This window comes from Phocoena sinus, chromosome 20, assembly GCF_008692025.1.
Source record: "Phocoena sinus isolate mPhoSin1 chromosome 20, mPhoSin1.pri, whole genome shotgun sequence".
NCBI lineage: Eukaryota > Metazoa > Chordata > Mammalia > Artiodactyla > Phocoenidae > Phocoena > Phocoena sinus.
This window is the reverse complement of record NC_045782.1, coordinates 17,499,217-17,526,894: the sequence shown is the minus strand read 5'-3', so window position 1 is coordinate 17,526,894 and position 27,678 is coordinate 17,499,217. Positions and strand designations below refer to the sequence as shown.

Genomic DNA, 27,678 nt, shown 5'->3' with positions numbered 1-27,678 from the left:
GCACGTTACGTCAGCACGTGCGAGCGTCAAGGCCGGGTCCCCGGAATAGAGAGGGGGCGCTTCCTGCGCGTGTTGGCTGTGAGAAGGTCTCTGCCGGGTTGTAGAGTTCGACCTCATGGCGGAGATAATTCAGGAACGCATAGAGGATCGACTCCCCGAATTGCAACAGCTGGAGCGCATTGGACTGTTCAGTCGTGCGGAGATTAAGTGAGAGCGGAGGAAGAGGAAGGGCTGGGGCGGGTAGAGAGGGGAGGCAGGGGCGTGTGTGTGGCGGGGGGCAGGGATGGGGGCACTTGGGTTGTGTTTATATTTTCTAATGTGGTAGAAGCCCATTTCCAGATTCTGATGATGCCCAGAATTAATTTCTCATTCATTGCAAGGTGATCCGTCCATTTACCCCTCAAACATACAGACAGCGCTTCATGGAGGAGGTTTTGAGGCTATAAAGGGGATAAAACCAGGATACCCGCCCGTCAAGAGCTAGGTGCCCTGACACAGTATGGTGGGGGAGACAGACAAGTGAAACATTTTGATCGCAGTGCAGCGTACTGTAGGTTGATTGTAGTAGAGTACTGCCCTAGAGATGTGAACAGAGAGCCGTGGGAGCCCAGGAGGAGTAGATAATTCTAACAAGACTTGAAGATGGGGATCATTTAATTCGATTTTATATTTTACCCCAGGGCTTCGCCAACAACTAGTATATAGTTGTTACTCATTAATTTGTATAATAGTTTTTAATAGTTTACTGTGACTATTTCTTCATTTTACAATGACTGCGAACGTAGTACTGTGGCTATGGGAACCTTAAAGTAAACATTTGTTTATGAAATGCAACGTATTGTGGACTCTTTGCTAAGAGTGGACTCTGTATTCAGTTCACCCCTTAGCTAAATACAGTGAGTCTTCTCCCATAAGCCCTTTGCAGTAGTGATATAGGTAGAGACAATCTCGGGTTTTTTGTTTTTTAAATCTACCTGTTGAAAATTCAGAAATAAGAGGAATTTAGGAAAGAAATTTGATTATTATTAAAACCCAAATGACTTGAATTTGGAGAAAAAGAAATCTCTACTAATACCACATATAAATAACGTAAAGTACTACTTAACATTATTTACTTTGCTGGTGGGAATGTCAGTGGTCCTGGCAATCGATTGACGTGATTTTCATGAAAGTTTTAAGGTACATCTTCATGCCCTTAAGAACACAGAAGTCCTGAAACTAGTATATTGTAAATCAACTATACTTTATAATAATGATAAAAAAGAGCACAGAGGTAATTATGTAAGAGAATATGGGGACTTCCCTGGTGGTGCAGTGGTTAAGAATCTGCCTGCCAATGTAGGGGATACGGGTTCGAGCCCTGGTCCCGGAAGTTCCCACGTGCCGTGGAGCAGCTAAGCCCGTGCTCCACAACTACTGAGCCTGTGCTCTAGAGTCTGTGAGCCACAACTACTGAAGCCTGCGTGCCTAGAGCCCATGCTCCACAACAAGAGAAGCCACTGCAATGAGAAGCCCCTGCACAGCAGGGAAGAGTAGACCCCACTCACCACAACTAGAGAAAGCTCACAGGCAGCAACGAAGACCCAATGCAGCCAAAAATAAAAATAAATAAATTTATAAAAAAAAATATGTACTTGCTTATGAAGGATAATTATTTGGGAATTATATATTTTGGCAAATAGATGTTTCAAATATATTAAAAATAAACTTTAAAAATTCCAAAGTTATTTATTTAACTTCTTGTTTCAAGTGTTACATTTTAAATGGCTTTCTCCTTAGGGCTATCATTAAAAAGGCTTCAGATCTAGAATACAGAATACAGCGAAGAACTCTTTTTAAGGAAGACTTTATCAATTATGTTCAAGTAAGTGAATAATTTTATTACTTTTTAATCCCCTCACAAATTTAAAATCAGTTATAGAATAGTGAGCTTGATGTCAGTTTTCTACAAAATTCTGGAACTGATGATTAGACAGGTAATTTTTGAACAGGAATAGAGGTAATTTGGTAATAGTGTTGCTCCACTAAGGCTTTGGTCCTTGGCAAACTGAACATTTTTTTCTTCTATAGGGTTAGTAGATCAGAGTCTGCCAAAGACCCAGTGTATCAGGATTTCAGCAAGAGGTTTGATCAATTATGTCTTGTGGGAAAAAATAAAGGAAAGTGAGTTTGATGATAGCACATGGTTAGGAAGTTGCACAATGCTTATGTGCCTGAGGTCTGTCGATTTAGAGAGAGGTGAGGTACACTGCAAGATTCTTCAGTCCTGTAAATGAATGGAAGATTTGATTGAAGATAAAATATATATGCTTGGGACTTCCCTGGTGGTCCACTGGTTAAGAATCCGCCTACCAATGCAGGGGACACAGGTTTGATCCCTGGTCTGGGAAGATCCCACATGCCGTGGGGCAGCTAAGCCCGTGCGCCACAACTACTGAGCCTGCACTCTAGAGCTTGCATGCCGCAACTAGAGAATGCCCATGCACAAGCAATGAAGACCCAACGCAGCACCCCCCCCCAAAAAAAAAAAAAAAATATATATATACACACACACACACACACACACACATGCTAGATCAGTTTTCAGTGGGAGAGAGTAATGTGTTGGATGATAAAATCAGGATTCAGAAAGAATCCAATAATAAGATGTTATAAATCCTCTACTTTGGGACTTCCCTGGTGGCGCAGTGGTTAAGAGTCTGCCTGCCAATGCAGGGGACACGGGTTCGAGCCCTGCTCCGGGAAGTTCCCACATGCCGTGGAGCGACTAAGCCCGTGCTCCACAACTACTGAGCCTGCTCTCTAGACCCCGTGTGCCACAACTACCGAAGCCCACGCGCCTAGAGCCTGTGCTCCACAACAAGAGAAGCCATTGCAATTAGAAGCCCACACACCGCAATGTAGAGTAGCCCCCGCTCTCCACAACTAGAGAAAGCCCGCGTGCAGCAACGAAGACCCAACGCAGCCAATAAATAAATAAAATTAAAAACCAAAACAAATAAATCTTATACTTTAACACTAATATAAACATTATAAAAGGTTCTAAGTTTAGCTTTTAAAAAAACCTACTGGGGCTTCCCTGGTGGCGCTGTGGTTGAGAGTCCGCCTGCCGATGCAGGGGACACAGGTTCATGCCCCGGTCTGGGAAGATCCCACATGCCGTGGAGCGGCTGGGCCCGTGAGCCATGGCCGCTGAGCCTGCGTGTCCGGAGCCAGTGCTCCGCAACGGGAGAGGCCACAACTGTGAGAGGCCCGCATACCGCAAAAAAAAAAAAAAAAAAAAAAAAAACCTACTGAATGAACAATATATGAGACCTGGCTAAGAATCTTGTATTTGAAGGAGGTCCTAAAGCTCAGTAGATTGCTATATCAAAATAGATCAAGAAGTATGTCATGTCAAAACATATAATCTAAGTGATTACATGAACAGAAGTAGAGTGTTGGGTAAGTTAGCTGAGCAGAGGAGGTTGCAAATAGTAGGCACTCAGAAGACGTTGGTTTGAAAAAATATTTTGCATTTGTCAGACTATGTCTGGAGCATTGTCAGCTCAGGATGACATTTTAAGAAGGACTTTGACATTTTAAGAAGACTTTGGTTAGAAGGCAGCCAGGACGTAAACCTTGTTCTGGGAGGAATCATTGAAGGAAATGGAGATGTTTAACCTTAGGGAGACTTAAGAAGTGGCAAATAATTTCACTCTTCATATATTTGAAGAGCTATGTGTGGATTAGGTTGATTTGTTTAGTTTTAGAGCACAAATTGAAATAAGTTGATCTAAAAACTCACATACACACCTCTCTTACATGTATACCCCCTCTGCCTGCACACAACCATATATACTTGCTATGAGACATAAGTGGCATTTTATATTGAGATTCTGATTATCCACATTGAAAACATAAAATTAGATCCCTTCCTCATGCAAAAATAAATTCCTATGGAATTGAATAGATAAATGTGGTGGGAAAACTAAATCTTCTACAAAAAAATATGAATGACTTCAGGTAGGGAAAGGTTTTTTTTTTTCTAAATTGAAGTATAGTTGAATTACAATGTTGTGTTAGTTTCTGGTGGACAGCAAAGTGATTCAGCTATCCATATGTATACATATTTTTCATATTCTATTCTATTATGGGTTATTTCAGGATACTGAATGTAGTTCCCTGTGCTATACAGTAGGATCTTGTTGTTTATCTATTTTATATATAGTAGTTTGTATCTGCTAATCCCAAACTCCTAACTTATCCCTCCCCCATCCTGTTTCCCTTTTGGTAACCTGAGTTTGTTTTCTATGTCTGTGGGTCTGTTTCTGATTCGTTAGTAAGTTCATTTGTGTCATATTTTAGATTCCACATATAAGTGATATCTTATGGTATTTGTCTTTCTCTTTCTGACTTACTTCCCTTACTGTGATAATCTCTGGGTCCATCCATGTTGCTGCAAATGGCATTATTTTATTCTTTTTTATGGCTGAGTAGTATTCCATTACGTATATATATAGCATATCTTCTTTATCCATTCATCTGTTGATGGACATTTAGGTTGCTTCCATGTCTTGGTAAATAGTAAATAGTGCTGCTAGGACCACTGGGGTGCATGTATCTTTTCGAATTATAGTTTTCTGGATGTATGCCCAGGAGTGGGATTGCTGGATCATATGGCAACTCTATGTTTTTAGTTTTTTAAGGAAACTCTATACTGTTTTCCATAGTGGCTGTACCAGTTTACATTCTGGTAGGGAAAAGTTTCTTAAAGTAAAGAAGACTGTGAAAGCACAAACCATGAAAGAGAAGATTGATTTGACTATGTTAAAGGTAAAAATTTCTGTGCAAAATAGACATCGTAAATAATGTAAAAAGATAAGCCACAGAATGAGAGAAAATATTTGCAACATATATAGTCAGAATCTAGAATATGTAAAAAACTACAAATCAAGAAGAAACGACAAACAAGTGGAAAGAAAATGAAAACAGGTACATGGAGAAATAGGTACATGCAGTTCACAAAGGGGAAATGAAAGCAGGTACATGGAGAAATAGGTACATGCAGTTCACAAAGGGGAAACATCAGTCATTGGTAAACTTTTGAAAAGATGTTAGCCTCGTTAGTAATCAGGTAAGTATTGATTAAAACCAGGGTGCAGTAGTACTTTATACCCATCATATTAATAAACGTTTTAAAGACTGACAGTATCAGCATATAATTTGTCCCACCACTTTCAAGAGCAATTTGGCAATATCCCATGAAGTTGAAGATGCATGTACTGTGTGACCCAGCAATTCCATTCATTCAGTCATACAGTGTATATTGAGTACCTGTTATGTACATGACACTGATGGGGTACAGCAATAAATTAAGCAGACAGAAATGATGTTCTTGATGAGCTTACATGTTAGTGGTAAAGTTCCTGGATATATCCACAAGAAGATGTGTACAAGAATATTCATTGCAGCTTTTTGTAATAGAAAAATTGGAAACAAATACGCATCCCAGGAGGAAGGATAGGTAAATTGCACGTTCATATAATGAAATGCTATACAGCAGTTAAAATGAATGGACTTGAATTCTACATGACAGCAGGGATATATCTAAAGTCAAAATGTTCAGTAAAAATATGGAGTGGGGGGCTTCCCTGGTGGCGCAGTGGTTCGGAGTCCGCCTGCCAATGCAGGGGACACGGGTTCCTGCCCCGGTCTGGGAGGATCCCACATGCCGCGGAGCGGCTGGGCCCGTGGGCCATGGCCGCTGGGCCTGCGCGTCTGGAGCCTGTGCTCTGCAACGGGAGAGGCCACAGCAGTGAGAGGCCCGCGTACAGCAAAAAAAAAAAAAAAAAAAAAAAAATATGGAGTGATGGGTTCATTCAGTATGATACCAGTTGTATAAAGTTTAAAAGCATTCAAGACAACATTATAATGAAGTTTGAAGTCATGCTTGTGAACGATAAACACCTGAGTCAAGATCATCATTTCCTCTGGAGAGGGAGAAGGGTGGAATCAGACATGGGGGGCTTTGCCTTTATTTGAAATGTTTTATTTCTAAAAACGTTTTGAATCAAATATAGTAAAATGTAGGCTTTGACATAGCTGTGTGGTAGCTGCGTGGGTGTTCTGTATGCTTCAAATATTTCATAAGACAGTTTTAAAATGAAGCAGGCGATCTTGTAAGGTTCTGTGCCTTCTGTCTCTAGTAGTCTTCCAGCTTAGAGAGGAATTATATAGTAGTGGTTTTTGGAGAGTCTTAGAGGTTCTCAGTGGTCCTTTGGAGGCAAGGGTAGGGAGAGCCAATTAGGTGCCCTGTTTCAGCTAGTACAACCCTGTTTATCTGCTTTATTTGCTTGTGCGTCAGCTAAAATTTTTGAATGGTTAGTTTCCTAAAAGTCTGAACACACTGTTGTAGACGAGGAAGTTAGATTGATATTGTAAATCTTAGAAGTCTTAGAGTTTTAGTAACATGCTTTCTTTGTATCTAAGATGTTTAGATGCATGCTAATGTATGTATTTTTGAGTTTTGCAGATGTAAGGTGAATTTTTAGTGAATGCTAGACATTTACTGTAAATTAGGTTTCTTGATAGCAAATTATTTTCTGTTTTGTGTTCTTGATTTTTATTTACTTTATGATTTTGACTAAATGCACCTCCTCTGTATAAAAAGTCATACTTTTTCTTGTTTTCTCTTTTTTTGTATGTTTTTCTTTCATAGTATGAAATCAATCTTTTGGAACTGATCCAGCGAAGACGAGTTGTAAGTAGATGATTTTCTGGAAGTTGGAAAAATATATAGAATTAAATAGTGTGACTGCAAAGCTGGAACTTGGGTTTGGGAAGTAGTTGGCATTGATAATTGTGTGGTGATGTGCTCATAATGATACCTGTAATTATTTGCTTTCTCTACCAGTACTGTTTAAAGATCAACTGGGAATGCTGCTTTGGATAAATGGGATTAAACTGAGGCTTTTTTTTTTTAATGTCCCTTTTTAGCGTATTGGGTATTCATTTAAGAAGGATGAGATTGAAAATTCTATCGTACACCGGGTACAAGGTGTCTTCCGACGTGCGTCAGCCAAGTGGAAAGTATGTGTTCAGAGTGCCCTTAGCTGTAAGGGATGTGAAGATGTGTATTATACGTATTATGAATATGGATATTCAAATGTATGGTTGTGGATTCTTATCTTGGGTATCGCAATACTTATTCTAATGATAATATCATGACTTGAAACCACTTATGAAACAAACCATTAAGAAAATTGATCGCATTACCTTAGAGTTAGTCTGTGAGAATGATGCTGAAAACAGTGGATTTGATTCATATGTAAGGATCAGAAAATTGTCTGGGATTTGGATATGTCTCTAAATAAAGTACCCCGAGCTGGGGTACTTGGACGTGGAAGATAAGGTTAGAGTAGGTGCAGCACCTCAGTAACTTGGTTTTCTTCAAGTTTGGTTCTGGGACCGAGATATATTATATGGGAAGTACTTTGGATTCTTGGGAATGACAAATTTTAGTTTGCTGCCTCTGACTGAGACCATTTCAGAAGTGCATTGAACAAATTGGATAGATGACAAATTTTGTCTTAGATCATAGTAGGTGGGAGTTGGGGGACAGAACAAGTTGTCATGGTTAAGAGATCTAAGGCGGGTAAGGAACAGCCTAATAGGCTGAGGGATGTGGCACATTGGATTTTCTGAAATCTGCCTCTGTTGTAAACAAAATTAATGCAAAGGTGTATTGTATATAAAATTCAAACTCAGGCAACTTACTCCATTGCTTTTCTTGCAGGATGATGTTCAACTTTGGCTGTCTTATGTAGTCTTTTGTAAGAAGTGGGTGAGTATTGGGCAACCCTGTCTTGGTCCCTCTTTCCTGCTTTTGGTTAGTCTGCATTTTAAACCTCATCCTTGACTCTGCTGAACTCCATGTTTTCTCCAAAGGTGTGTAAGGTTAACAAATGGGAAAAGAACCCAAGAAGGCTGTTGCATATTTGAATGACTATATAAATAGCTTCCATATCAGCTGAAAAGAAAAGGGTCTTTATGCATATATGTTCAGTAAAGTTGAAAACATTTTTTAGATATTTAAAATGTTTATGTTAAGCGGTTTAGGTAGAAGAGAACCCTGAGTGAATCTGTATTTGTTTATATGTCCTTAGCAATAGCAGGTGTCGCCTCATTGGAGTTCATAGCTGGTGAGGGTACAGTACAGATCACTTAGAGTTTAATAGCAATGACTTTGCTGTGCAGGAAGTAGAATTTTTCTTCTTTTACAGGCTACCAAAGTTCAACTTAGCAAGGTATTCTCTGCCATGTTGGCCATTCATTCGAACAAGCCAGGTATGGTGAAATCCTTGTCAGTTCTTTTCCTACCTTATTTGTAGACTCAAGCCATTTTGGAATTGATTTTGCTTGATTAAACCTGAGAGAATTATTTTGAGAACTTGAGCATATGAACTTGGCCTCAGCAGTTTTTATTCCTGAATAGCTGCCTCTTAGTTCATCCCTGCTACTGTGAACTAGTTACTGTGCCAGGTATTGTATCTGTGAGCAAGAAGGACTGAGTTTCTTTTTAGCTGATGGTGAAAGAAACTCTTCAGTCCTTTGAGGGGAATTCTGTTTGGAGGCAGTCAAGTCTGAGGATTTCAGAAACATAAAGGGGAAAATATTAATACAGATTTTACAAGAGCGATTAGCGCAGAGTAGGTACTCAAGTTTTGTAAGAGAAGGACTTCTCTTGTGAACACTGTAAGCAGTACGATATTTTATAGTGAAAGTGCTTCAGTGTCTGTTCTGGAGTATTAGGTTTACAGCGCATGAGACTCAAAATCGGCTACATTTGGCACCAGTTGTTTCCGAAGGATACAACAAGACAGCGTTAGTACTGTCAGCCGTTCAGAGGCTTGTCTTTGGTGGGAGGGCATGAGAGCACGGGAGTGGGCAGAGGAGCCACACTGGCGTAGAGGACCCCTGGATGGGCGCAGCTTCCAGGTATTATATCTGTGAACTGTGCTCAGTTTCAGGAGTCACATGCCCAAGAAAGCCCAGAGCAGTGGCTGTCTACCATTCACAGCCCTCCTTGTCCAGACACAGTTACAAACCGTGGGTTATTTTTACCGAAAGCAATCTTGCCTGGTAATAGCTGATCTTTTTTTTTTTTTTTAACATCTTTATTGGAGTATAATTGCTTTATAATGGTGTGTTAGTTTCTGCTGTATAATAAAGTGAATCAGCTATGCATATACCTACATCCCCATATCCCCTCCCTCTTGCGTCTCCCTCCCGCCCTCCCTATCCCACCCCTCTAGGTGGACACAAAACACCGAGCTGATCTCCCTGTGCTCTGCGGCTGCTTCCCACTAGCTGTTTATTTTACATTTGGTAGTGTATATGTGTCCGTGCCACTCTCTCACTTCGTCCCAGCTTACCCTTCTCTCTCCCTGTGTCCTCAGGTCCATTATCTGTGTCTGGTAATCGCTGACCTTTATGAAGTTTCTAGGGAGATAGCTAGAATGTTACCTCAAGGTTAATTTCTTATGTAGAAGGACAAAGGTTTTTTGTTTGTTTGTTTGAAGACTTTATTCCCAGTCTGTACAATAAAAAATTTACTTTAAAAATTGAGTCATTTGAAAAAAACTATCAACTACTTTAAATACAGAGAAAAGAGCAAAATAATTTATTTCACTGACTCTAAGATGCACAATTTTGTCCAGCATTTTGAGACATTAAAAATTTGTATGTGAGTTAATGATGATGTTGACCTTAGATCTGATGGAATAGAGTAACGGGCACATAAGTACCCACAGATGTTAACATTTACAGATTTGGTTTAGAACACTCTAAATTTTAGATAAAGCAACAATACTTTACAGATAACCATTAGAAATTCCTTATCTCCATCCTCTTTCTCTTTTGATAAGATTTTAAAGAAAAGATCTTTGGGTATCAAAATTGGAGCATTGGTCTTTTCATACCTGACTTGATTACTTTATTGAAATGAAGTCTGATGTTTTTCACTTACAGCCTTGTGGATTATGGCGGCCAAGTGGGAAATGGAAGATCGCTTGTCTTCAGAAAGTGCAAGACAACTATTTCTTCGGGCTCTGCGCTTTCATCCAGAGTGCCCGAAACTTTATCAAGAGGTGAGTGTGTGTGAACATAAGGTGAGAGTCATGTCTTAGTTTGGTCCTCTGGAGACGTATATACTTTATTAAGTTAAAAAGGCTTCGATTTATGGAGACTAGGAATAAGTAGGGGAGCTGCTGGGGAAAGGGGGTCAGAAGGGTATTTCTTGGCCAGTAGTAGGTGTTGACTTTGCTCATCTTCCAGGTTTTCAGTGAGAGATTGGAACTCCTACCTGTCCATTACTGTGGGGAGGGATAGGGAACTGGACCCTACCTTTCTTTACTTGAGGGTCAGGGTTCAGCCATCTTTATATCTTTCTATGTATGTATTCATTCATTCATTCATTTATTCCCCTCCCCTTCTCCTGCTCTCCCCTCCCATCTCCTTCCTGCTTCTTTTGGCTTCCCTTGCTGTTTTTCCCACTTTGTTTTTATTCTCGTCATCTAGTTTTCTTGAGATAGATATTTCCTTCCCCTCCTGGTGGACTTATTCCCTCTTAGAGGGGTGCACTAGAACAATGAATGATAGCCAGACTTAATTTTAAAAAACCCCGACAAATGCTAGAAATGACCTATTATTGAAACTGCACCCTTTTCTGAGGTATTTGTCAGAATAAGGGAGAAACTACTGTTGAACCTTCAAAGGAAAATTAAGCCCTATGTGATGAGGGAGACCCTCATTAAGACCCCTATGTGTGATGGGTCTTAAAGCTAATAGGTTTTGTAGCTGTCTCAACTGTATTTTGGTTTTTTTTTTTTTTTTTTTTTTTTTTTTTTTTGGTACGCGGACCTCTCACTGTTGTGGCCTCTCCCGTTGTGGAGCACAGGCTCCGGAAGCGCAGGCTCAGTGGCCATGGCTCACGGGCCCAGCCGCTCCACGGCATGTGGGATCTTCCCGGACCAGGGCACGAACCTGCGTCCCCTGCATCAGCAGGCGGACTCTCAATCACTGCGCCACCAGGGAAGCCCTGTATTTTGGTTTTGTAGTAATTTAATGTTTTATTTTATAGTCTTGTGTCCTTTCTCTTCATATTCTGTTAGACAGTTCTTTGTGGCCTTTATTATTTTTATTGAGAAACTGTTATAAGAATCAGTCATCCCTGCTATTAGAGTGCTATTGTATGGTGTTATTGTTTATGTTTTTTGGAGGCTTTCACAATTGCCTAGACTTGTATTTTCTAAAATGGAAATAGATTTTTTGCTTATTCTTATCAAAAGTAAGTAGAATTTATTTATTATAAATGGTTCAGAGAAAGCAGTTTTATGAAAAAAGTAACAGAAAAAGTACTCATAATTTTACCTCCCATACTTTTATGCATATTACAGATATTTAAAACAGGCTTTATTCTGAAAAGTGGGATTCTACTACACATTTTTGTGTTCTATATTTTTACCTAAATACATCACGAATATAGTCCCATGTTAGTATATATTAATTTATATTAGTGGTATTCAAACGTTTTGGTCTTAGGACCCCTTTACAATCTTAAATTACCGAAATCCCCTAGGCTCTTTCGTTATGTGGGTTATCTGTTAATTTTTATTTGAAAATTAAATATTTAATTGAAGATTAAAACCAAGAAGTCAAAAATATTCACTTAAAAATAATAAACCCATTACATGTCACTATAGGTTACTTATTTTTAAATGAAAAAAACTCTTCTGAAACAAAGTTTAAAGAGAAGAATGGCCTATTTTACATATTTGCTAATCTCCTGAATATCTGACTGAATAGAAGACAAGCTATATTCTCATCTCTACTTTTGCATTCATTGTGGGTGATAGCACCCATCATATAGCCTCTGAAAAACCTTAAACTCTTGACAGAATAAGAGTGAAAAAGGCAAATAACATGTTATACTATTATGAAAATAGTTTTAACCTTGTAGACCCTCTGAAAGGGTTTTGAGAACCTCCAGGTATCTCCAAGTCACATTTTGAGATATACATTATCTGTTCTGATAGTTGCATTTGTTAAAAAAAAATATATATTTTTATTTTACACTCTAAAAGTAATATGTACTTTGTAGAAAATCTTGGGGAAAAAAGCCAGAAAAGCACAGAAAAAGAAACAGTGTGACTGATTGAGGACAAATACTATTAACATTTCTTCATAGGCTTTTTTCCTGTGCACATTTTTTACATAATGTAATTGTGTTACATGCAAAATTTTGTAGCCAGCTTTAAAAACAAAGTAGAATATCACTAGAAATGTGGTGCACCATTACTAAATTATTGTAACTGTTTTATGGCCGCATCACCAGTCTGCTTCTTTTATAATATATTTTACTTTCCCTACTTTTAGACACTTAGATTGTCTGCGTTATTTGCTCTTATACCCTTGTGTATGAAACTTCTAGGTATTTAGGATTATTTCCTTATGATCGATTTCTGGAAGCAGAATTTTTGGGTTAATGAATATAAACATGGTTGTTTTTTTTTTTTGTGCTACACGGGCCTCTCACTGCTATGGCCTCTCCCGTTGCGGAGCACAGGCTCTGGACGCGCAGGCTCAGCGGCCATGGCTCACTGCGGCATGTGGGGTCTTCCCGGACCGGGGCACGAACCCGTGTCCCCTGTATCGGCAGGCAGACTCCCAACCACTGCGCCACCAGGGAAGCCCAAACATCGTTTTTAAACTTGTCATTTTAATATGTCTTGTAACATAGAATTCAAAGTATTAAAAATTCTGGACAAATCCAACTTTGTATTATGTGTTAACCATATGTTTGTATAGAAACATTCGGGAGAGGGAATTCCCTGGTGGTCACAGCGGGGACCCGGGTTCGATCCCTGGTTGGGGAACTAAGATCCTGCAAGACACGTGGCACGACCAAAAAAAAAAAAAAAAAAGCCTCATCAACATCAGCTAGTTTCATAACAAGATAGATTATAACACTCCCTCCACACTTCCCCAGATCTGATATTTATGAGTAAAAAGAAGCACGTTATATATTTCTAATTAAAAAATTATCTCCAAAGGTTTTCAGTTAATTATTTCCCTTCTCTGTTAGTATTTTAGGATGGAGCTGATGCATGCTGAGAAACTGAGGAAGGAAAAGCAAGAGTTTGAAAAAGCCAAGATGGATGTGGTAAGATCCTAATGTATTGTCACTTGTTAACAAGATATAGTGTTTTGAACCTGCTTAGGAGTAACAGAAAATCTTTAGGAGCACTGTTCGTGACTTGCCGGTCTGCCCGTGGCTGGCGGGTTCCATTCCAGTGCCACAGCAGTTCCAGCACCACGCGACTGACTGCCTGGTGGCTCTTGGTTTCAGGTCTTGGAGACAAAGTGGGAATAAAAAAGAAAATCTTTAGAATGTACTTTTCTTTCCAACTTAATATTTTGAAACTTTTAAATGTCTTGCATTGATTTAATTAAAATGGGCTTAGTAATAAAAATAGAATTTTGTGCTTTAAAAATAGACATTTGGACTAATTGGAGTGGTCCTTGAAATTATTACTGATGGAATGGCTACATACTGTTCTTTATGGTCTCATTAAATGATATGTTAATGGGTCGAAGGAGCTCAAGAAAGGTTGTGAAATGTGTGATTCCTAGCCTTCTTTCTTTTTCTTTTTATGTAATTTTTTACGTGACAGAGTAAGTTTAAAGAAACAAGTTTGAGAATATTAGAGCTGAAAAAAGAACTTCACTATCACCTGTTATTGTGGTTACCAGCTTTGAACTTTTTTATCCAGACAAAATCTTACACAGAAGGGTGAACGTGGCATGTAAAACTTGACCTATTCTGGTCTAGGTAGAGAGTGAGGCCTTAAGCCGTGTAATCTTGCTACAACTCTGGGAGCCTGAGAATACAGTGGAACATCGGTGATCTTATTCAAGCTGTACATTTTACAAGTGAGGGAACTGGCCCAGAGAGAGACGTGATTTGCCAGAGGTCATGTGGCACAGGTAGTCTAGGATTGTTAATTTTCATTCTAGGGCTATTTCTACTTACTGGCATTACCCGTTCAGTTGTTTAATATCATACTCTTTAGGGGAATCTCGAGTATGCTGAAGAAATCCTTATGGGCGAGTTGGCAAGGATCATCTACAAAAATTCTGTAAACATAATTAAAAGTAGGTATCCTTTGAAAATTTATTTATGTTGGGAAAGTGAAACATTCAATTTATAATGAGGAACGTTTAGCCTATTTTGAAAATTTCTGTTAAAATGTGTATAAAACTCTGATTGTAGGGAATAGTGCCCCGATTCTTTCAGAAAAGGCTTATTTCCCCTTAGATTATAACTGAACATTTCAATAAGTTTTTGAGTACTTAAATCATGTGGGGAGTTGAAAAGAATAAATGATTTAGTACATTCTTTTGTGTCCTAAAGATGTTTAGAATATAGTCCTTAATGAATACTCAAATATTAATAATGACTTTGCTTGTATAGTGGGACCATGGGTGATTTTTTTGTTTTATCTTCCCACTTTATAAAAAAACCAAAACTAACTCCAGTACTTTTAAGAAAGTGCTCCTTTAGAGTCTTACTCCCCTCCCCCGCTTTTTAAATTTTAGGTGCAGAATTTCATGTGTCACTGCTTTCAATTGCACAGCTATTCGACTTTGCCAAAGATCTGCAAAGAGAAATTTATGATGAGTAAGTAAAATAGTGGAAAAGTGAATATGTCTGTTTTGATCTCGTGGTAAGGGTTTGAAGTTGGATATTTAGAAAGGGGGAAAGAAGATACCATACAAAATCCTTGGAAGAAAGCTGTTTTAGGACTATTGTATAGTATTTTATGTATACATAAAAAGTGTATTTTTGGAGAAGTTGTTTGACTCACTTACTGGCTTCCCTTGGGAAATAGTTTGCCTTTGTTCAATAAGAAATATGTCTTATAGCTTATATAAAAACCTATATTCCTGCTTTCCTGGCATGTCTTTTGTCCTTAACATGAGAGTTGTACTCATGAATGTTTATAGTTGAGTGCTGCAGGTAATCAGACATTATTCTTTTTTTAAATTTATTTATTTAATTTATTTATTTTTGACTGCATTGAGTCTTCGTTGCTGCGTGCGGGCTTTCTCTAGTTGTGGCGAGCAGGGGCTACTCTTCGTTGCGGTGCACGGGCTTCTCATTGCAGTGGCTTCTCTTGTTGCAGAGCACGGGCTCTAGGCGTGCGGGCTTCAGTAATTGTGGCACGTGGGCTCAGTAGTTGTGGCTTGTGGGCTCTAGAGCACAGGCTCAGTAGTTGTGGTGCGTGGGCTTAGTTGCTCCGCAGCATGTGGGATCTTCCCGGACCAGGGCTTGAACACGTGTCCCCTACGTTGGCAGGCGGATTCTTAACCACTGCGCCACCAGGAAAGCCCCAGACATTATTCTTTTAATGTCTGGTTATATAGTTGAAGAATTATTTGCAGCCTACCTTGTGGGTACTTCACCCTTAATAGGACTCTTACTTTCGTAGGAGATAAGAGAGAACTTGGATCAGTTTGCTCTGTGGATACCTTTAGGGTTTTGGTACATGATTAGGCTCCTTCTATTAGAGAAAATCAAGAGTCTAGATATGATAAGGTTTTCTTGGGCTCGAGAACCAGGTATCTTGTCACACATACCTGCTGATTTGACTTTGAGAGCTAACCTACAAGTTAACGTTTGTGAATGATGTCTGAAACAATCTGAAACTAACAAGTGTGTGACAGCTCTGATCCATTGACAACATTTACATAGTGAGGGTGGAGACATCTGGGGAGCCTGTTGGGAAATGACCCTTTTGGTGCTGGAATTGTTAAAGGGGTGTCCTGGGTACATTTTCAGAGCATTGGGACTGTCTCTCTGTTTGATGTTCTGAGTTAATCTTATGTCCTAGGTTGATGGCAGTATTTTTCAGCCTTCAGGCTCTGCATACAGACGACCCCCTCACTTGGGATTATGTGGCCCGCCGAGAATTAGAGATCGAGTCACAGCCAGGAGAAGAGCCGCCCACAACGAAACAAACCAAAGTGGCAGAGGTGGGCCGCCGGGAGGAGAGGTGCTGTGCTGTGTATGAAGAGGCGGTGAAGACTCTGCGTACAGGTGAGCTTCACCAGGCCCTGTGTGCTGAGGAGTAACGGTGTTCCTGAATATGAACCTGAAGCTCCATTCCCATGACCAGAATCCATTTCTGGAACCTCTCTGTGGTAGTTTACAGTGTGCCTGGCTTTTCCAACTTGTTCTTTCTCTTTTATGACCTTCCTCGATAGCTGTGGCATTTGTTCATTTATTTGGGGAAATAAATGATACTTAGAATGTGATCATTCAGAAGGTTGTTTCATTATCATTACTTAATTATCTTCTATTATAGATTTACTTGATAATTTTGTAATATTGGAAAATAAAGGTAAAGGGTGCATGACGTGGATAAGACTTTTAATTTTTGTATTTATGTCACTACTCAGTTGTTTGCCCTCAGTATTTGAGATGTTTGATAGGCTGTAATCAGAATAACTTATATTTTTCACCAGACTAAACCAGTTTAAACTCTTCCTCAGAGGAGTTTTCCCTTCAAAGAAAAGATGTACGATGACTGTTAAACTAAAAGAATTGCTGGTCTGATCAACATAATCCCTCTGATTTTTCCAGAGGCCATGTGCAAGTGTTACATCAACTTTTGCATGGAAAGGTTTGCTAAGAAGACAAGCAGTCGGCACCTCAGAGAGAAGGTACTGACTTTGTTATGTGTTACAGTGGCTGACTAGAAAGTGTCTTCTGAAAGGACATAGGCACAGGTTTTTGGGGTCTGAGACAGCTTCCAAGAACTTGTTGCATAACCACTCTTTGTCCTGTGAATGACCTGTCATTCTGAAGGTCTGAGTCTGCTTTGCCCTAGTTCTGGCCACCAGGTAAGGAGGTCCTCTCTTCCTGGGCTGTGCTTGGTGCCACTGCCCAGATCATTTAATCATAAGTGAAACCACCTCTGTCCCTTCTTGCAATTCTCAGAAAGGTGTAAAACTGCTTTCGTTCCTGTCAGAGGCCAAAGACCCCTGCTGGGAGCTTTGTGATGAACTGAGAGATTTTTTTCTGATTTCAGAGGCTGGAAAGAACCATGGTTGCATTCAGGAAGGCACATGATCTCAAACTTCTATCAGAATTCCAGTACAAGCAGTGGGTAAGGACCTGGACACATTCAGTGTCAATTACATGTACTTAATTCTGGTTGGTTCAGGCTGGTGTCATGTGTTTTAATATATATTGTTTTATGACTAAGCACATTTGGAAGATTGGCATGGTAGATGTAGAGAGTGTTTATTATTTGGCTGTCAGTATTTAGTGTGTGCCAGAAATGAAATCTGTACCAGTAGAGGGAGGAATATTGTAATATATAGTGGAAAACATGCAGAACAGAGTCACAACTGGGTGTATTTTGTTTGTCCATCCATTCATGTTTTCCTGAACCTACGCTTGGCTCAGATTAACCGCTGGTACAATAAAGACAAATTAGATGTGTTCAGTGTTTTAGAAGCTGACATTCTAGTAAGAGGCATATTAACCCATCCTTATACTCTGAAGTGGGTAAGGATTATTATATAGAGACCAGAATAATGTAGTGTGGGAATACACAGGTCTAGACTGGGTTTTGTGACTTAATAGGTAGGTAATGGGCAAACCACTTAACCCTTCTGAGTTGGTTTACTTGATTTTAGAATAATGATAGTGATCCTTTTTTTTGCCACCTCACAAAGTTGTTGATAGCATTCCATGAGCTGGTGAATGTGTTAATGTATTTAAATACTTTCTTAGTGGAAAAAAAAGGACAAAAATTTTTATATTTATCGAATGCCTTTTATTTGTATAACTCTTAACCTCTTTTGATTTATATAATTTACACAATTTTTATGTAATTGCAATTCATGTCTTGCTGTTTTGTACTGTGTTGTACTGTTTTTACATTAACATTTTTTCTATATTTTATACGTAGATCGACATAAACTATTGATATATATTATTTTTATTTTTATTTTTTTTGTGGTACGCGGGCCTCTCATTGTTGTGGCCTCTCCTGTTGCGGAGCACAGGCTCCGGACGCGCAGGCTCAGCGGCCATGGCTCACGGGCACAGCCGCTCCGCGGCATGTGGGATCTTCCCAGACCGGGGTACGAACCCGCGTCCCCTGCATCGGCAGGTGGACTCTCAACCACTGCGCCACCAGGGAAGCCCTTGATATATATTAGTAGCGTATTGTATTGTACCACGACTGGGTACCCTTCCATTATGGAATCTATCTGTGAAAAATCCCAGGCCTGATGAGTTCAGCTGCTCTGTTGGAGCTACTGAATGCTGCTGGCAGGACAGTCCGTCCCACCCTGTAAATTCAGCTGGGCGTGGCTTAGAGTGCCTTGGCAGTCCTGGTCTCTTTCCATTATTAGTTTCTTTTGGCGTTCTGAACTTGGATTTCCTTTCGGATCCAAGCTTTCTATCATCTTCAGCTTCTTGCACATGCTGGTGGGAGAGTCTTCTCTTTTTCCTGGGGATCTCTGCTTTCACCTAATGCCTGTTCTTCCTTAAGTCTCAGCATAGATGGGGCTTCCTTTCTGGGAGTCCTTTCTCATCACTGCCAAAGATTCTGTTGGGTGCTTCTGCTTTGTACTCCTGTAGCATATGATTCTTTTTCTGTGATGGTACGTATCAGACTCACTGCTACTAAATTGGAGGCGCTGTGGGCAGTAGGGAATGCGCCTGACCTCCTCATTATTGAGTCTAGACTGTATAGCATGCAATTAACATGCTTGCTGAATGCATGCATTATATACTGCCATTTACTTGCTTTTTCACAATTTTGTAGAATTGGATTGGTTTTAGGTTTTTCTTCCCCTGTTACAGTAGTGTGGACAGAAGCATTTTTAAACAGATATTTCCTCCTGTTAATCTATTTGTTGGGTCATATTTGTTAAAGTAAAATTCCCAAGTTTGTGACACGAACAGTCTCATGACTCTTTTCAGAAAAATGGGTACCAGTTTGTAGTGTGCCCAACTCTGTTTGAATGAATAAACTTGTTTCTTTACCGTCCCACAAATACTGGTGGTGGATGTGGGTTTTATTATAGTGAACTATTTTATTAAAAATATAACTTTCAACCTAAATTATTTAGGCCATCTGCTTTTCACTTATTTATTTTTTTTTTTTTCACTTATGTTTTTTTGATAGCCTTTGGGGATAGGAGCAGGGAATGGAGGAGAAATTCCAGATTTTTTACTTTGTGCCTGTTTGGGCACCATGGTGAAAGGTTTAGAAGAAAGGCTGTTGAATCTGTTGCCTCGCATGAGGTCTTTATTTGTCCCCATTTCCATAGATAATGTAGCTCTCAGTAGATACTTTTCCAATGACCCTTTGTCTTATCCAGAGCGAGTTGTTGCTGCACCATGACTTCCTTACAGAAGCTCTGGAGGTGGCAGGAGCCGGGATGGAATTGTTCAGAGGCTCCGTGACGATGTGGCAGGTGAAGCTGCAGGTCCTGATTGCCTCAAAGAGCCCTGACGTAGCCATGCTTTTTGAAGAAGCCTTTGTGCACCTGAAACCCCAGGTCTGTGAGTTGTGTCTTTTGTATTTCATTCTGTTTGGGAAACCTTTTAAGACTGCAGCCAAAGCTCATTTGGAGTAGACTTGTCTAAGGAAAGCTGGCCCCAGAGTGCATTTGTGATGATGGTTCAGGGATTATGGGTGGAAGAATTACTTCCATTTACCAGCCTATTTCTAATTCATTATTTGAAAGTCGACTAAATTATGTAAACTTTTCTATTCCTGTTTATATATCTTATAAGTGAGAAATACTAATAGAATATTATTTCTAAACTTTAAAAGACTAAACCTTAAAGCTTTGCAGTGAATCTTTTATACTAGTAGGAAAAAGATATTCCAGGAGTTAAAATAGGGGGAAAAAATCATAATTATTTTACAGCTCATTTGTATGTGCTGCTGGGACATGAACAAAGGCTAGATAGTTCAGCCTAGATTAGTTAGCACTTGTGTTGTGGTCCTACACAGCAGAGACGTGACCTGGGTAGCTTGGGTCTGACTAGTTTGGGGTTGTTAAGTGCTTAACTTACTGGTAATTGATGATAATAACTTTAGGCAGTATTCCCCAACAGGGGGAAGTAGAATTAACAGGAGAGTATTGCTTTGGGCAACTGGGTCTGAAGGCTGTCTGTGTTCCGGTGTACCATTCCTGCCAAGCACTGAGAGTTCTGTACAGTGGGGCAGACTGGGAATGACTCTGTGTTGCACATATTGTTTATCTCAGGAGGAACCTGTCTTTATAGTGATGAGTTTTCAGAGCATAGTGATAAGATGTCATTTTCTAACCTTTTTTTTTTTTTTTAAATTGTGAGCAGATTTGTCTGCCATTGTGGATTTCTTGGGCAGAGTGGAGTGAAGGTGCCAAAAGCCAAGAAGACACTGAAGCAGTCTTTAAGGTACAGGCCCCCTGTTGTAAGTCTTGTGTGTGGGGAATGAGCAGATAGCCCTGCTAGTTGGCTAGCTTTCAAAGGGTTATTTCTAAAGCAGGTGCTCCTCTTAAAGCACCTATTCATTGCATGGCCTGGGATGGGTTTGGAAAAATTTGTTTTGATATGTAGACATTTCCTCATGTAGCTTGTTTCTCTTTTCTTTTAAATTTTAGAAAGCTGTCTTAGCTGTCACGGGTGGCGACTCAGTCACTCTGAAGGATAAGTACCTGGATTGGGCTTATCGAAGTGGTGGCTACAAAAAGGCCAGAGCTGTGTTTAAAAGGTACTCACAGACACGCCTAGCTATTATGAGTCTCTCAACCCCCTTCTCAGCCCCTCGTACCCAGCTTATATGAATCACAAATAGATGGAGGAATAAATCCAAGGGCTGTTAAGTTCATACCCAATGTGGAAAATTTTAAAAAAAGAGAGAGAGAGGTAACTAATAATTCATTGTAATCCTATCATCAAGAGAAAAACCGTCCTAATGTATCATTTTAAAATTTGTTTTTCACATGTCTGAGATTATGCTATAATCGCACGTGGTGTACCACTTTTATTGATGAACATTAGACTGGCCTTTTTCCTACCAGTTACAATTCTTCATAAATAACATTTATTAAAAACAACTATATGATATACCACCCTGTGGACGTGCCATGATTTATTTGGCCACAGTAACTGCTTTGATGAACCTTTGTGCACAAATATTATTTGTCCGTATTGGAAATTATTTTCTTAGAATATATTCTTAGAAATGGAGTTCTTGGTCTCCTTCAAAAAGACCTTGAGATGAAGGAGAGGGAACTTAAAACCCTGAGAGTGAGAGAGAAGAGAACAGGAAGAGAACTGGGTAGGTGTTTGGTGGTGGTGAAGAGTAAAGGCACTGGAGATTGAAAATGGTGAGTGACTGGTAGCCGGGTCCAGTCGCCATGCTGAACTGCAGCCAGGACTTTATCCAGCTACGTGTGGCGGAGGCACTGGCGCAGGTGTTTATATTCATGCGATGTAAGAGGCTTTCTTCACTGTGGAAGATAACGGTTCCCCCTGTTCCTTTTTAGTTTACAGGAAAGCCGTCCATTTTCAGTTGATTTTTTCAGGAAGATGATCCAGTTTGAAAAGGAGCAAGTAAGTGTCCCGTCTATGCATTTTTTGTCTGGGAATGTGGATTAGTGCTAACTAATCTATGGTAGCACTTTGTTATTTAAAAAGCTGTCCTTATAATACAGTATAATTTCTGGTCCCTTCCTCCAACCCCTTTTTCATAGATGTGGCTTTAGGAATGGTAATCAAGCAAAGAAGAAAAGGTACATGTCTGGAAACTAGACAACTCAGATGTCACCTCTTACAGGAAGTCCTCCCTGCCAGGCTGTGTGAGGTGCTGCTTTTCTGCCTCCAGTGCCCCGTCTGTCTCTTGTTTTGGGTTGTGAGGTAGAGAGTAGGCACTCGTAACTGTTTCTGGTGTTCTTTAACTGAACTTGTGAGTGAGAAAAAATACAGGAAAGTGTCAGTTAAAAAAAATTATACATGGAAGTCCAAATATATCTGTAATCCCCTCGCAATAACACAACCGATCATATTTATTTTTATTTTTGTTGTTTTCTTTAATCCTTATTTACATACATATGCACAGTTTTATGATGTTTTATTTCTGACTTAACGTGACATGTGGAGGTTCTCACTTTTTTTTCCTTAACATCATTTTGTAAACACATTCTTGTGTTTTTACCTGGCGTCATTTTTAATGGTTGTTGTATTATTCTTAAACCTGTAGTTTTCTTAACCATTCCATTACGTTTAGGTTGTTTCTAGATTTTTGAGATTGAAAACAGCGCTGCAAGCATTTTGCTTGTATAGTTTTTTTTTTTTCTTCTCTTTTGAGGACTGGAGATACTGGCTTTTTTGGTTTTTTTAAAATAAATTTATTTATTTATTTATTATTTATTTTGGCTTCGTTGGGTCTTCATTGCTGTGCGTGGGCTTTCTCTAGTTGCAGCGAGCGGGGGCTACTCTTCGTTGCGGTGCACGGGCTTTTCATTGCGGTGGCTTCTCTTGTTGCGGAGCACGGTCTCTAGGCGCGTGGGCTTCCGTAATTGTGGCACGCGAGCTCAGTAGTTGTGGCTCATGGGCTCTAGAGCGCAGGCTCAGTAGTTGTGGCACACGGGCTTAGCTGCTCCGCGGCATGTGTGATCTTCTGGGACCAGGGCTCCAACCTGTGTCCCCTGCACTGGCAGGCAGATTCTTAAACACTAGACCACCAGGGAAGTCCCTATACTGGCTTTTTAAATGGTTCTTTACATATTGCCAGATAGTTCTATAAAAGTTATACTTATTTATAGTGATAATCACCATGTATGTATATCAGTATACCTGTTTCCTCCATACCTTCTCCAAGTGTTCAGTTTCGCCTTCTCTCTTTTATTTTGGTATTTTGATTGGTGTTTATTTGTTTACTTTTTATTTGCCACACTGCACGGCATGCAGAACTTCCTCGACCAGGGATTGAACCCATGCCCCCTGCAGTGGGAGCATGGAGTTTTAACCACTGGACCACCAGGGAAGTCCAGGGATTGGTGTTTATTATTTTTATTTGAATTTTGAAAAAGTAACAATGAGGTTGAACTCTTATTTTCATAGATTTGACCATTGTGTGGGTCAGTGATCTGTTCTTGTCTTACAGTATAGGACTTAGTCTAGCGTAATAATTCATAGCCAGGCTTTGGATTAATAACACAATGGTTATGTGCCTTGGGCAAGTCACTTAATTCTAAGCTTCGACATCCTTATCTGTAAAGGAGGTTGGAATACCTGTTCCAGGGGTGTGAGGGTTACAAGGCCAAATGGGAGACTGGATGGAAAGGACTTTGCACAGTTCCATGCACACTATGAGCCCTTCACAAAGTGTGGTTCTGTTTTTCATGCATGTGTAAGATGTGAGGTTAAACTGGCGTTTTATAAAGTAGTACAGTCTCAGCGAAGAGAAATTGGAATGAGGAAATAGTTACTTGACTACACAGAAAGATTTTTAAACTGAAGAATCTGCTTTGAAAATGAAACAAAGAGAATAGTTTAAATGGAAGTAGAGGTGAAGAATTAACATGTATTGATTGTGAAGTTAGCACTGTCTACTCTGCTTGGTGCATAATTCATCAGCATTTTAATTGAATCCTTGTAGTTGTCCTAAGAGATATTATTGTCCTCATTTCATGGGTGAGGAAACTTTAAGGTCTGTCTGATAGGTTCAGAAAACTTCCTGAAGTTCATATAAGTAGTATTTATATATATTTTGCCTTGATATAAAAAGTTTTAAGGTGGGTATGGCTAACATATGCTAGAGCCCAGATATTCAAAGGAAGAAATCCCTTACCATAGGGAGTAGAACCTTCCCCATTTATTTATTTAAATCCTGCTCCTCCCTCAGGGCTTTCACATATATTTTCCGGTGGAGGTGCCCATGTTCCCCCAGGTGAGAATTAATTAGGCTTTTTCCTTGCCACCAAAACAAAGTGCTTTTATCACTGTTTGGTGTTTACTTCACTCTGCCATGTAGTGTCTTTGACTTTTCTCTGGATAAGTTCAGAGTCAGGCTGTGTTCATTCAAACCTATCTCTCCTCCCCTTCAAATGCCTAATAGTTGATAGCTGCTTAACAATACGTGTGAAATGAATTTGTGACGTTATAAATTAGGCTTTTGAGGCAAGATTGTCTGATTATTTTTGTTAGGAATCCTGCAAGATGGCGAACTTAAGAGAATATTACGAGAGAGCTTTGAGAGAATTTGGATCTGTAGATTCTGGTAAGTAAACTTCAGTTATAGACACATGGGTCTGTTTGCATGTGTGGTCTGTAACCTATGATGGTTAGAATAGTGGTTCTTAACTGCTTTGGGGTCATGGGCCTCTTTGAGGATAAAACTTGGCATCCTTCCCCTGCCTCCTCCCTCCCTCAGTGCATAAATGCTGGCAGACATAATTTTGCTTATAATTTCAAGTTCACAAGCCCAGGTATCCATGGGTCTTCTGTTAAGAACTCTGGACTAGAAGGAGGTTCGTTTGGTTTGGTTTCCTTGAAAAATGTGATATTTGTAAGGAAAAGGTTAATAATGTAGGTCAGAACAAAATGGGGTGGGAATTACAGCAGGAGGGTAGTGGGATACTAATTGACAAAGATTGTCACGGGCTGTTGCCACATTGTATCTAATTTATAGGACTTGTAAAACATACTTCTTGGTCTAGGTTAAGTCATGTAAAGTCTGTTTACTTGTGAACTCAAAAACTGACATGTAGAGTTGTTAAACTCAGATTTAAAACAATACATTAGCTTTTTCAAGGTTTCAGCAGACCTTCCGGTGAAATGAATGAATACGGCATTTTTACTAACCCAAGCAAGTTTTATTAAGCAGACTGACAAGGTCCTAATGAACTCATTGAGGTCTGTTTCACCTTGAAAGAGACTCAGCAAAATCCTCCCTCTACAATATTTAGTATTTTTGAGTTTATGAAATATATAGACTGTCATGATTCTTTCTTTTTAAAGTGAAAGCAGTTTTCTTGAGAGATACACATTCTATAGTAGAATGTGGGCTGTGTCAGAAGGTGAGAGCACTAGACTGTCACGATCCAAGTGAAGATTTCTACTTTAAAAAAAAAAAAAAAGGCTTTGAAATACCGTAGTGTAAAGAAGCTGAGAGAGGTATTCCATAGGTTTTCCATAGGGTTCTAGGAAAATAACAGCAAGAAGTTATTAAGTTTCTTAGAAATCTTGCATTGAATTGATATTAAATAATTAAGTTTATGTAATAAAGCCTTGTCAGTTACCTAATTGTATGTTTACAGTAATTTTTGGGGTTCCCTTTAAAGATCTTTGGATGGATTACATCAAAGAAGAATTGAACCACCCCCTTGGTAGACCTGAGCACTGCGGACAGATCTACTGGCGAGCCATGAAAATGTTGCAGGGAGAGTCAGCAGAGCTGTTTGTAGCTAAACATGCTGTGCATCAGGCCGGCCAGCTGTGAAAAGAGGAAGAACACAGCCAACTTTGTGAAATAGTGTTGTAAGCCCTCTGCGTAGTTTTGTATTATGCATTCATCTGCAGTTTGCTGAGATGGCAGACGAGATGGTGTCTGATTTTGAGACATGCTTTAATTTTGTTAATGCGCTAATCTTTAATTCCAGAAAAGAGAACTGCTGTTTAGTGGCCAGAGGCCAATTGTTGAGGCCAGACCTACCATAGGTCCTAAATGTTTTCCAAAATACATGGAAATCGTGTCACTGATCTTCTTTTATTACCACCGGTCAAACTTGAGTATCTCTAATCTAGACCCAGGGGTCAGTTAAGATAGAGAGGAAAGTACAGTTCTGTTTGTTTATTTTCTCTTTATTATAAAAGTATATGTGGGGGCTTCCCTGGTGGTGCAGTGGTTGAGAGTCCGCCTGCCGATACAGGGGACACGGGTTCGTGCCCCGGTCTGGGAAGAGCCCACATGCCGCGGAGCGGCTGGGCCCGTGAGCCATGGCCGCTGAGCCTGTGCGTCCGGAGCCTGTGCTCTGCAACAGGAGAGGCCACGACAGTGGGAGGCCCGCGTACCGCAAAAAAAAAAAAAAAAAAAAAAAAAAAAATGTATATGTGGTATGCATTTGTTGTCGAAAATATGGGCGGAATAGAATAATGTGGAAAAGAAAATAAAAGCGTTCTGTAATTTTATCATCTGGACTAAAAATCACTAATTTGATTTCCTTTATTAGAATTGAATTTATACTGTTAGATCATTTACTCATTCATTCATTCACTGAGTGCCCGTCATAGGCAGGAAAGAGGAGAAGCTTTTTGGGATGGAGGTAAGGGTTGGAGGAACAGAGCTGGATGTCCTGAGTTGGTTGAAGCAGCAGGGAAGGATGCTGGGTATTGGGGGAAAAGTTGTCCTTTAAGAAGATTTAAGCGATTATAAAAGTGTGTTCTATCTCTGGGACCGATCTGCAGAGAAATGTTTACATTGGGGAGGCCCAGCAACAAAAGAAGGGCAGGGGTAGGGAGTAGCTTAGAAAGAGAAGGGCTTCAGAGGCGAGGATGGAGGATGGCTTGGAGTAGAGAAGGGCGTTCTGGGAGCAGGGGAGGCAGTTGTTTGAATTGTACATCCTGTAACTTAACATTATGATGCTGTCACTGGGAGAAGCATTCAGTTCAGCTTTACTTACTATTATGTTTCACTTAATATTATGGGTTTTTTCCCATGTCCATTAAATAGCCTTAAAAAGATTTAATGAATTGAGAACATTCCATTGTATAGATGAGGCATGACTTATTTTACTAATCCCCTATGGTTGGACCTTGTCATTTCTAATTTTTTCTTCTAAGTACTGTTGGTGAAGATTCTTGTAAATCTTTGTTAACATCCCTGGTTATTTCTTTAGGAGACTGACATCTGACAGTAGAATTGCTGTATTAAGGGATATAACTGTTTTAAAGAATATTGATAAGTGTTGCCAATTTGCAATGTATGAAAATACTTTCAAGCACTGTGGGTATTATATTTCTTATTTTTTACCATTTTAATAGGTGAAAACTGATATATCCTTGTTTTAATGTGCATTTCTTTGATATCAGTGCAGTTAATGCATTTTTCCTGGCTCTCATGTCTTTTCATGTTTGACTATTTTTTGACCTTTTTTTTTTCACTAATTTATAAGAGTTTTTTATGTACTAAGAATAGTAATCTTTAGTTCGTCTCTTCTTTTTTTGCAAATAATTTGCCCCCAGCTTTTTTTTTTTTTGGTGTTTTTTGAGGTCCAGAGGTTTTGTATGTATGATTTCTATTGTTGAAAAGCCTGCCTCTTGCTGAGGACGACTCAGTATTTTTTCCCCCATGCAGTTAACTAAATTTTCCACAACACTGTTTGTAGCCATTTTTGTTTCTGCTGATTTGTAATACTACCTTTATTATATATTAAATTCCTATGAATATTGGAGTCTATTTTAGGGTATCTTTATTATGAGCTTTTGTACCCAAAATGGTGTGTGTGTGTGATTTGTTTTAAAATAAGAAAAATCCTTTCTCCTCTCCGTTAAGTCCCAGGAAGTTCAACATTTAAATCCTTAAAGGGCTTTTTTATTTTAGGAAAGAGATACAT

General features: G+C 39.5%; 1 protein-coding gene and 1 non-coding gene across 5 annotated transcripts; both read left to right on the top strand.

Annotated features, from left to right (window-relative positions):
• UTP6 (UTP6 small subunit processome component) lies at positions 1 to 27,521 on the top strand. 4 transcript variants are annotated; one of them, XM_032617141.1, is made up of 20 exons: positions 1 to 207; positions 1,780 to 1,864; positions 4,713 to 4,815; positions 6,701 to 6,742; positions 6,979 to 7,071; positions 7,778 to 7,825; positions 8,265 to 8,328; positions 10,012 to 10,130; positions 13,127 to 13,204; positions 14,115 to 14,196; positions 14,641 to 14,722; positions 15,957 to 16,141; positions 16,688 to 16,767; positions 17,136 to 17,213; positions 19,447 to 19,626; positions 20,435 to 20,515; positions 20,722 to 20,831; positions 21,610 to 21,676; positions 24,272 to 24,344; positions 25,408 to 27,521. In XM_032617141.1, exons 2-20 carry the CDS (start codon positions 1,857 to 1,859, stop codon positions 25,563 to 25,565), a joined length of 1,731 nt encoding a protein of 576 aa, XP_032473032.1. In that variant the 5' UTR covers positions 1 to 207; positions 1,780 to 1,856; the 3' UTR covers positions 25,566 to 27,521. The 4 variants fall into 4 exon arrangements, with proteins under 4 accessions (XP_032473032.1, XP_032473031.1, XP_032473030.1 ...); XM_032617139.1 differs by lacking the exon at positions 4,713 to 4,815 and adding an exon at positions 23,970 to 24,014 and having other exon boundaries at positions 16 to 207; XM_032617140.1 differs by lacking the exon at positions 4,713 to 4,815 and having other exon boundaries at positions 5 to 207.
• LOC116746495 lies at positions 13,283 to 13,405 on the top strand. Its single transcript, XR_004347752.1, has one exon. It is a non-coding gene; the product is annotated as a small nucleolar RNA SNORA54 (small nucleolar RNA).
• Positions 27,522 to 27,678: the final 157 nt, after the last annotated feature.